The following is an 11,371-nucleotide window of genomic DNA, read 5'->3' on the forward strand; positions in this document are numbered from 1 at the left end:
TACTGTAGTTACATACAGTTTATTAGCATTGGGTGTTTGCCAGAATAAATAACTAATGTTAATTCTGATAAGAACTGGAGTAAAAAAAAAAGATTCCAAGATGATGATTTTTTAAAAATTATTTCATAATTTAATTTTCACACTAACACAAGCAAGTCAAATGTTCTAATATTTGTATACGTTTTATTATGGGTCTCTTCATCGGTACCATGGATCATGTTATAGGTTTAAAGAATGTAGACCGTCCATCACTCTTTAAAGACACAAAGACTCAGCAAAATATATAATTTAAAAAACCTTTTCATCTCTTCCTTCATTGTCATGTGAATCAGAGTGCTAGTCTGCACATTTTGTCAAGCATTCTTTTTTGTCATACTTTTTAGGGAGGCTAATCAGATGAAGAAATAAATAAAATGTCTCTAATAACTTAGCATCTGCGGGTTCCAAAATAAAAAGAAAAACAGAATAAATTAGGAGTTTGTGTCCCTCTTGTCCATTCAAGTGACATTACTTCTCGGTGAGTGATAGTTGCAGGATCCTCTCGAGCTCCTCCTCTTCCTCTTTACGCTTCCTGTGAAATGTTAGCAAATCATCAAATTCAATAAAATGTCAACTCAATATTGATCTACAAAGATGTCTAGATGGCGCAGTCTAAGGTGGTGATCACAATTCTGGAACCAGATTACGGTAAACCCCAGTTGTGTGCAGGGTTCACAGCCTTATACTGTATCCTCTGCAAAGTAAGACTATCATCGCAGTTTACTGAGGAGTTGTGACTGTCTCCATGTACATCTGTTTTATAAAGCTCCTAGGTGGCCAAAATGTGCACACCAGAAGATGCAACACAATATGATTTGAATTGAAGCAAAAAAAAAAAAAGTACTGCCTCTTTACATTTTATTAAGTACTGTATGTCATTACTGTAGTACAATATTAGAGAGGTGTACTTTTTTTTAATTAAGAAAACCTTTATTAGTCTCGCAATGGAGAAATTCCAGATTCACAGCAGCAAAGTTATGAAGGGAAGAAGTAGAACAACAAAAAAATAGGAGCTGCTGGAAAGGCAGCCACTCTCGCGGCGCCATTTTGAAGTCAAAATAACAAAAATAACACAAGACAACACATAGGACAGAGACAGTAAAGAGTTATTTAGGTGTCTTTAGCAGAAACGGATGATTGGCATTGCTATTCATTTCAAGAGGAAAAGAGTATATGAGATATAAGTGTTTTGAGCTCCGAGTGTGGTGAAGGAACAAACTAAACTCAAGGCCACTGTATTTCATCTTTCCGATTAGCCGGGGCTTTGGCACCATCTTCTGGCATTTTAGAGCATGATAGAACGAGCACAAAAAGTGGGAAAGTGAGTTCTTTCAGCAGAGAGTTGAAAATTTCACAGAAAGAACAATGGGCTCTCTGTAACTATGTGTACTGTGTCGGTAAAGGGAAACTAATAAAACTGGCGGTACTGATAACTGTCTAAAAAGCAAATGAAAACTAAAAGCTAATAAACTCTTCCTAGAGGACAACCTCACCTGTCGATCTCCTCCTGCTCACGGCATGACAGCTCCATGGCCATGCGCAGCTGCTCATCGAAGCTGCTCGCCCCACCAAAGTGCCCTGATAACGGCGGCTCGGTCACTGTGTTGTAAGAGAGAGGATAATTGGTGGTGGGGTTCAACGGGGAGTCTGGTGGGGACTGGCTGGGGTCCTGTGCGTCAACTCCTCCTCCTCTGCTAGCCAACGAGCTGCACAAAGACTCCTGAATGGCCCTGTTTAAAAGAGGCACAAATAGTGAGGAAAGAGAGAAAGACATCACTGCTGGGCCTCAGTACAGGATGATTGGGAGTAGTAGCTGCTTCCCGAGTGTGTTGAAAGGAAGCCCTAATGACAGAGTTCTATTCACAGATGCTTAATTACATTCCTTAATTCCTTTCTTTCACCAAATTAGACAGGGACCATCATGTTTTTAGAGAACTGACTTCCACATTGACAAAATTGGGGGGTTCACCTCTCAAGCTGAGGATCTTCCTCATAGAGAGGCGACTGAGGTCCTGGACGACTGTTGGTCAGGGCCTCCCAGATGGTCACCTAAAAGAAAATTAAGACGATAAAAAGTAAGAGTGTATCTGTGACAAACAACATGCTTCATTGCTTTGGCCAATGACAGTGTCAGCAGATACCGCAAGAATTTGCCAGGATTTCATACAAAAGTATGAGTGATCATATGCTCGAATTAGATCCAACCACTAAAAGTCTTTGCAGTGGACAAACGACAAACCCAAACTATTCCTCTGCAACTAAGGTGTGGTACAATGATTGTCCATGGTCTTCAACTTTTCAAAATTCTTAGTTTACTGTAGAAGAATGACATTGTGAGAATGAAAGTGCCGATTAGTTGAAGCGGTGACTGAGGTTGCGTCGTTAACCTGGTCACTCTCTGTGCCAGCGTCCAAAAGGCTCTGCTGGATGGCAAACTGCAGCAGGTTGTCATCCTCATCTCTCATTGGCTCACTGCGCCCCGGTCCAAGCGTGGTGTAGTCTGCTGGGGGCTCAAACACCGAAGGGTTCACCTCGCAGTGGAAGGGAGCGGCCGACTGCCCTGAGGAGACAGTTTACCACAAAATGGAAATGGAGATGACTACTCCATGCGCGTTTTATGGCTCAGGGTTTCGTAAATGTATGTGATTTGGCCAACAAGGCACACGACTGAACCACATAAAACTTTGAACAATGCCACAGAAGGTGATTTTGGAAAATTCCTTTCTGACCACCTGAAATGTCATCAACAGCCACTTTTAACTTTGACTGAATTGTAGGCAACTTTTTCACTTGCCAAGCTATTGTAGCGCCAGTGTGATGTGTGTATTTCTTTGATGTTTTAAGTTTTTGTGAAATTTTACCGAAAAGTGTGATTGTTTTTTTTCCCCCGCCTAATTGGAATCTTTTTGGAACAGTTTCCATATACAGTATGTGATTGATTTTTATGTCACATACTGTCCTAGTCCTAGGTCTCCAACCTCCCCCTTCTGTCCAAAGTCATAGAACATGTCGTCGCATCTCAAATTAAAACCTAGCTTGACAATAACCAACTTTTTGAACAATTTCAATCTGGATTCCGCACACAACACAGCACTGAAACAGCTCTCCTTAAAATAACCAATGACCTCCTCCTCGCCTCTGACTCCGGCCTACTCTCCATCATCATCCGTCTTGACCTTACAGCTGCCTTTGACACCATCAACCATTCCATCCTACTCTCTCGCCTGCAATCCCTAAACATCACCGACAAAGTCCTCACCTGGCTTCACTCATATCTCACAGACGGGAAACAATTAATACACATCAACAACTGCTCTTCCTACACTGCCCCACTGTCCCAAGGTGTCCCCCAGGGTTCTGTGCTTGGTCCTCCTCTCTTCATTCTCTACCTTCTACCCCTCGGCCAAATCATTCATCATCATGGTCTCCAGTTCCACTGCTACGCTGATGACGTCCAATTGTACATATCCACCAAATCATTTACCCCAACAACCCACTTTACCCCGTCTAACTGTCTTTAGGATATCAAATCCTGGATGCAAACAAACTTTTTCACTCTTAACTGTACTAAATCTCAACTGCTTATAATTGGTCCTTGGTCCCTCACCCAAACAACCTCCAACTTTAACCTCACTATTGACAACTGCACCCTGTCCCCCTCCTCTCACTGTCGCAACCCCGGTGTCCTTTTTGATAATAACCTCTCTTTCGACCAACACATCACCCAAATCACCAAAACTGCTTTCTTCCACCTCAAAAACATTTCTCGTCTCCGCTCTTCACTTTCTTTCAACGCTGCTCAAACCCTCATCCGCACCGTCATCACCTCCCGCCTTGACTATTGCAATAGCATTCTCTACGGTACAACCTCCAAACTCCTCAATAAACTACAGTACATCCAGAATGCCGCTGCCCGCCTACTCACCCACACCCGCACTCGTGATCACATCCCCCCCGTCCTTAAAAACCTCCACTGGCTCCCCGTTCCCCAGCGTATCCAATATAAACTGCTCCTACTCACCTATAAAACCCTTCACAATCAGGCCCCCTCCTATCTTTCCGACCTTCTTTACCAATACACTACTTCCCGCAATCTCCGCTCCTCAAACACAAACCTCCTTGCCATCCCCGTGACCAAGCTCAAAACCTGGGGGGACCGAGCCTTCTCTGTCGCCGCCCCCACCCTCTGGAACGCTTTACCACAACACATCCGCAACTGTACTGACCTCCAATCCTTCAAATCATCTCTCAAAACTCATCTGTTCTGCAATGCTTCACCCTTCACATTCATCAGTGCCAAAGAAGTGGAATTCTGAATTTCAAAAAGCTTGGTGGCCTCCGATATATACCGAATTAGTACGGCGTGGCTGGATCTCGCTTGGTACCTGGAAATATAATTGTTGTTGTGAAAGATCATGTGATAGAATAGAACATCACATTTTGGAAAGCCTGTTACATCTGCAACCATGTATTTCCGTTCACCTGTGATTCAAATTCTAAATGGCCGCAAAACTAGTTGCCAAGTAGTAGTCACTCATGAAAAAACTCGGTGCTAAACCCTGCACACTGGGCCAGTGGCGTACGGTTTCGTCGCTTGGCGTGCAGCGCGATGCACTAGTTGTATAACTCATGAGGTGGCATTTTGCACTATAAATGTATGAGATGTCTAATTCCTTTATTAATAATAATAATAATACATCACATTTGTAAGCGCCTTTCACAACACTCAAGGACACTGTACAGCCAAGACCAATAGTAAAACACAGATAACATAATAAATAAAGAAAGAAAGATTTAAGGCGGGTAGGCAAGTCTGAATAGGTGGGTTTTGAGCTGGGTTTTGAATAAGGAAAGAGAGTCAATATTACGAATGTTGGGAGGAAGTGAGTTCCAGAGTTTTAACTCACTCCATCTTCTATCAACCTCAAGTTTGAAATAACGGAATAGACCTTTTTACGTTTGTAAACAATATGCATCAATACATAGTGATTGACTACCATTAACTTGAACTGGGCTTGCCCAGTTGAGTGATGCAGACCAATTTTGGGAGTGTGAATGAATAGTTACCGGTTTCTTCCGAGCTCTCTGGTTTGTGAACTGTCACCGAGCTCACTGGCTCGTCACAGCCGCACAAGTTACTGAAGGTCACTCTGGCATTCAGCACGTGAAACAGCGGAATCTCTGAGGAGCAGAGGCAATTCAATCAGAAAAGCAAACGAGTTAAGTGATGATCAGCTCCCAAACAGGACTTTGCTCTCACCGATTTTGACTGGAAAACCTGGAGGCAAGCGTAAGGTGATGAAGTCGCGCAACTTAGCAAAGTGAGCGTTGGAGATCGCCATGAGATCTATGATGGGAGTCACCTGTTCGGCCAGCGACAAAGGATGAGTCTCACTCAACCACAGATTTGCCTTGAACCTGGAGATGACGCAGACAGAACAAATGTTGAGTGCACTCCTGCATGGTCGTGTCACGTTTTCGCAGCACAGTCATACCTCTGTACTTTGCTGGTGAGCTCGATGGGACGGCCAATGTCTCGGCCGTTGAGGTTGAACTCTGGATTGAAGTATTCTTCAGCCGTGATGGCCGTGGGGTTGTGTGGACTTGCGCACTGGGACACGTTACTCTACATGACCGTAAGACAGACACTGAAATGTCAATTAATGCAACAGTAAAAACTAGGAAGCACTGTAGATAGCACTGTCTCCTCATAGCAAGGTGCCATGTTATCTCTGTGCCAGTGTTGATTTTATGCTGCAGTCAGAAATGGATTTTAGCTTAATGCAAGACTCGAAATCTGCCCATAGGTGTGAATCCAAGGGCTATACTGGATCGTGTGCACATTTAACATGTTCAATAAAATGGAGAGTAAAAGCCTTTTTTCAGTCCCTCTCAGGGACAAATAGAAGTGTTATTCTCTTCAAGGAGGTGGCATGTGCTGTAGGTGGGATCATTTGATTCAGTGGTGCTTACCCCATTGTAAGCTGTGTGCTGTTCAGCTATTCCCAAGAAGGACTGCAGAGGAGTTTTGGACCCTGAATGGGACATATGGCATAAAGTGAAATGGACATAATGTGCTCTAGAGTTTAAGGTTTTAAGAATGTACAAAGTTATTTGGAGTTTGGTATGACATGAAATTGCTCTGTGACCTCACCTTTGCTCCGGGATTTATCCTGGTCTGACAGATGCTCCGTTCTTGACCGAGTTACCAGCTCCACATTGGTCGCACTGTAAACCTTGAACACCGACACAAAGCGTTTCATCTCCATAAAAAAAAAACATTTACGGTAGATGCCAGATAGTCCAACTTGGCATAGTACATTTATCGTGTACAGTTGGGACACCAACAAGACAAAATGTCTTCAGTCGGTCATATTTTGGATTAAAAAATACACAACAGTAAATGGATGTCCAGTTACTTCTCCGAGTTACTGATCAAAAATGGAGTCATAAGTCTCACCTTGGCTTCATATCCACTGACCATTTCACTCTTCTCAGAACGCCAGCCCCAAATCCCAGACTTGTTCCTAAAAACAAAAGTACATTGTGGAACCTCGACCTACGAACATCCCAGTTTATCAACAATTCGAGCTATGCACATGGCCACATATTTTCGACATACAAACAGTCTTGTCATGGACTAGCGGATGGATCTATTTTGTGCTTCTTCTCGGGCTGCATAACCTCATTGACAATGTGCATCACGCATTTTTGTGAAGTACTGAAAAACAGTTGTATCCCTCTGTAGATAGTTTTATCCCTCTGTAGATGGGGAAGTCCAGTGTAGGCAGAAGTTCATCAATCAGTCACAAATGATTGACGTGGTAGCCAAAGTCCCCAAATCATTTTATTTTAGTCTCTTTAATTGAGCAATGACTGTCAGTGTAATCACGTCAAAATAGCTGTCCACGCATGTTGCAAAGCAGAAGTTACACCTAAATTTGACACATTCACACAATTACAGATGCCAGAAGCAGCGGTGTCCATTCCAAAGAAGCACTGCCCTTGGTAAATAGAACATGCTCCCTGGTGATAGTGTGAGCAAGACAATTGAAAATTATAACTATATTTGACAAATATTATTTAAAAAAAAAAAAAAAAACAAGGGCGGCACTGTAGTCAGCTCTTTAGCACGTCCGCCTCACAAGGCAGAGGTGCAGCGGTCGATTCCTGGGCCAAGACTGACCGTGTGGAGTTTGCATGTTCTCCCCGTGCCTGCTTGGGTTTTCTCGAGGTACTCCGGTGTCCTCCCACATTCTAAAAACATGCATGGCAGGCGATGGCACCATGTTAATGGAACACTCAAAATTGTCCTTTGTTGTGATTGAGAGTGTTGCGATGCCACTCGAGTGAAGCGCGACTCAGCAGTCGATAGTCCGCTGTTCTCCGCTGTGCGCCGCATTCCCGCGGACGTGTACTCACGCACATCTTTTGGCTTTAACCAATCAGTGCTGACGCAACGTTACACATCAAAGAGCTTATCAAAGAGCTTTGATCTCTTTCAACAGCTAAACTAGACTAGCCACAACAACAGCTCAGCTCGTGAGTTGAGACGACACCATGCTCGAGGTCGGACGGACACGCTCTCCAGTCATTTGTATGTTTCTCTCCTTCTCTCCTTATTGAAAAATGGATGGATGGACATAAAAACAACCAGATACAATGCGACAATGAGAAACATTCCCCCGATTTATGATCGTTTCAGGTAACAATCAGGTTCACGGAACCAATTAATATTATCTACTGAGGTTCCGCTGTATTTTAATGCAACTTTGACCCACTCTTTAAGCTTTCAACCTTTCATTATTTCACTTGGCACAGAGACCGGTCCAATATTAAAGAAAGTCAAAAGCATTTCCTCACTAAATAAGATCCTCTGGTGGATCTCACAGCACTAAAAAGGGGGTTATTTAAGACAGTACACGTGCCTTACCGCTCAAAGGCAATGTTGCGTGTGTTGAGGTGTGTGGAGACGATCGGCGATGTGAGTCTTTGGGCAGTGTTCTCTTGCGAAGGCTGCATGGCGGCGAGCAGGGACGGCGCATCACGTGGAGACAAGACAAGTGGCTCCGTGTACACCACCTGCTTCTCATGGTCCACCTCCATGACCACGGCTCCATTGTCTACAAAGAGGAGGGAGGGATGACATTGGAGCACAACGAGTTTGGCAGGGAAAGATATAGAGGTCACGGTCAGACTTTTGCACACAAACCTCCACCCTTAAAGATGTAGCTGCGCCGCCCTTTCAGCCAGGTCATGTGTTCAAAACCCAGAAGGGTTGTGTCGACGCGGAGACACGAGCCACTCTTCCACACCCGATACACATCACTTGGGCACACCTTGGACACCAAAGGCACTGAGGGAGAATTGGTAGAAGCGTTTTTGAACAACGAAGACAGGAGGTTTGATGCTGACATTACAGCCATAGAACTCAGATCATCTACGGTGTACTGTACATTCTACACTCTCTCGTGAAGTAAAATACATAATCCACACGGGAGAAAAGTATGTTTTAAAAGCACTTGCTGTTAGAGTTAAGGCCGTGTTTAATTTACTTTTTTACAATGCAATATGTGACCCGGTAGTCCAGTGGTTAGCACGTCGGCTTCACAGTGCAGAGGTACCGGGTTCGATTCCAGCTGCGGCCTCCCTGTGTGGAGTTTGCATGTTCTTCCCGGGCCTGCGTGGGTTTTCTCCGGGTGCTCCGGTTTCCTCCCACGTTCCAAAAACACGCGTGGCAGGCTGATTGAACACTCTAAATTGTCCCTAGGTATGAGTGTGAGCGTGGATGGTCGTTTGTCTCTGTGTGCCCTATGATTGGCTGGCAACCGATTCAGGGTGTCCCCCGCCTACTGCCCGAAGACAGCTGGGATAGGCTCCAGCACCCCCCGCGACCGTAGTGAGGATCTAGCGCAGGGGTGCCCAAACTTTTTGGATCGAAGATCTACTTTTCGATCAACTAACCTCACGGGATCTACCCTTACCGGCGCGCGCACGCACACACACACACACACACAAATTTAAGATTTACCTGCTTTATTTTATTTTTTAAATATTTTTTTTAGTGAAAATGAGACTGATAAGATGATTAGTGTGCAGTGTATATTCACACAAAAAATATATTACTAACATGTACAAAGACACACAAATGGTTGTTTGTTTTTTTTCTTCTCGACACTCCTCGGATCTACTTGGCACCTGTCTTAGATCTACCGGTAGATCAGGATCTACCTAATGGGCACCCCTGATAGCGGTTCGGAAGATGAATGAATGAATGACAATGCAACATTCACTCTACATCAATTAAAAATGTTAAATGATTGCACCTGAAATTGATTATTTATATTTCCATTATTGCCCGTGGGGATTTTTTTTGCAATACATCTGAATCAGAAGGTTATTTGGTTCGAACTTTGAGGTTCCAGTAACACTGAGTGTTAGCTGGCTTCATAGAAGCCTTAGTGCTGAAGAGATGATTTATAAAAACAGTCACCCCAACTGGTGAACTCCCATTTCATCTCCACATAGAAGTCTCGCGCCTGGAACACACAGAGATGAAAACAGAAAGATCAGACAACTTAGTGTTTCACCACATTCAATTGACCCTCCTGCACACATTTTGCATCAGAAAATAAAATCTCAAAACACGCAGACATGTTACAAAAAGAGCGCACACACACACACACACACACACGAGTTAATTGCCATTTATTGGAAGAGCAAAGAATTGTTCTGCCTCTCTACACTTCACTGGCATAGATAGATGAATGAAGATACATAATTTGTAGTCAATGAAATAATAATTTACCTTCGCACGGAATCACTGAGATAAATGATGTGTAATGTTAGACACCATGCTTGAGTTGATTGTGAGAAAAATATGAAAATGCAGCTTCAGAGAGGTGAAGCATTTTGAGTTGTTTTTGTATGTTTTTTTTTTTTTTACCTGTCTTAGTTTGCTCAGCAGCTCTGGGATGCCTGCCAGCCGCTCAGTTGCCCGTTTGAAGTCTCGGTACTGAAGCACCAGTTGAACCAGCTCAGGATCCCCAGTGCTCACTGCCTCCTGCAAGACTGAAAACCAAACACACGACTGTTCGTCTGTGATGCTTTGTTTACCCCGGCAAGAGAAAACAGGAGGCCACAACGGAGAACCCACTCGTCCACCCTTGTGCGTTGCAGTGTGTTGGGTCTGCCGTGTATCTGAGCAGCACTCGGGTGGACTCCAGGTGGCCCAGGGACACTGCGAGCTCCAAAGGGGTGCGCCCCCTTGGATCCGCTCGCTCCAGGTCCTGCTGCGGTCGCACACATGCAACAAGCATCTTCAGCGCAATGCAGTACGACACTTTAGACAGAAAGATGTCAAACAAACCTACCTCTGCCTTTTGCATCTCCTGGTCGAGCTGCTGATACTGATTGTTCCACACCAGGAAATGCAAAGGAAACTCTTCTTGGGCCATGTTTGTCGCTCGCTTAACAGTCTAATTTGTTTTTTTCTAAGGTCTTTGCGATGGGATTTAGCGACTTCTTGTGTCTAGCTAGTTGCTTAGCTAAAAGGCTAGCTCTGACAAAGCAACAGCAAAATACATAATCCAATGACGAAAGGGGAGGAAAAGGGGTTGGTGCGCTGGTAAAAACCTGTCACGGAACAAATATATCCGCGTAGCTAACGCGAGTAAGTCAACGAACCTGAATGTCGTGTGTACCTTTTTAAATTAGTGGGCTGAGTTGCCTGGCGAACTCAGCCCACTAATTCGATGTAACGGTTAAGAACTAAGGGCTAGTGAGCTAGGCTAACATGTATAACTGGACTTACAGTACTATATAACAACTGTGTTTCTTGCTCCACCCTTCCATTATGAAGGAAAAACACCAAGGTGGTGAACACCTTATATCCACGTCCGTACATTATCGTCCCTTAAGAGAGTGGAATCCGACCGATGTGAAAGATCGCCACCCACATCCCTGGTGTATTCGCAGGACTTTGTTCAAATATATGGCCTTTCTTCGAGCTGGACATCCACGAGTCCTCCGTCGTCCGGTGCTGATGACAGCTTCTGCCGCCCACGCTCAACTCTTGTCCACTTGAAATCTAAGCACCATCACTTGTTCAAGTCTGTGGAATTTGTGTGATGACATCTGTGGATGACACGCAATAGGACGGCAGATGCTAGTTTATTTATCCGTAGAGGCAGGCGTCGCTTCTCTTCCTGGTTGTGGAGGGTGGGGCCGCTCATCAGCTGACTGGCTACAGGTCACTCGGTTATTGATAACGATGGTGTATCGTTTTCATTGGGAATTCAACTAATTTAGTTATTTTGGCATGGGGTAATTA

General features: G+C 44.3%; 1 protein-coding gene across 1 annotated transcript; it reads right to left on the reverse strand.

The window, feature by feature from the left end:
- Positions 1-116: 116 nt before the first annotated feature.
- Positions 117-11,271, reverse strand: ankrd13d (ankyrin repeat domain 13 family, member D). The gene is made up of 16 exons (XM_052069243.1): positions 10,413-11,271; positions 10,196-10,331; positions 9,986-10,110; positions 9,533-9,578; positions 8,252-8,395; positions 7,973-8,162; positions 6,500-6,566; positions 6,194-6,275; positions 6,013-6,074; positions 5,535-5,665; positions 5,300-5,457; positions 5,107-5,220; positions 2,427-2,599; positions 2,009-2,088; positions 1,533-1,769; positions 117-571 (listed from the first exon to the last, which is right to left on the reverse strand). Exons 1-16 carry the CDS (start codon positions 10,494-10,496, stop codon positions 508-510), a joined length of 1,893 nt encoding a protein of 630 aa, XP_051925203.1. The 5' UTR covers positions 10,497-11,271; the 3' UTR covers positions 117-507.
- Between the last annotated feature and the right edge of the window lie 100 nt (positions 11,272-11,371).

This window comes from Hippocampus zosterae, chromosome 1 (genome assembly GCF_025434085.1).
Source record: "Hippocampus zosterae strain Florida chromosome 1, ASM2543408v3, whole genome shotgun sequence".
NCBI lineage: Eukaryota > Metazoa > Chordata > Actinopteri > Syngnathiformes > Syngnathidae > Hippocampus > Hippocampus zosterae.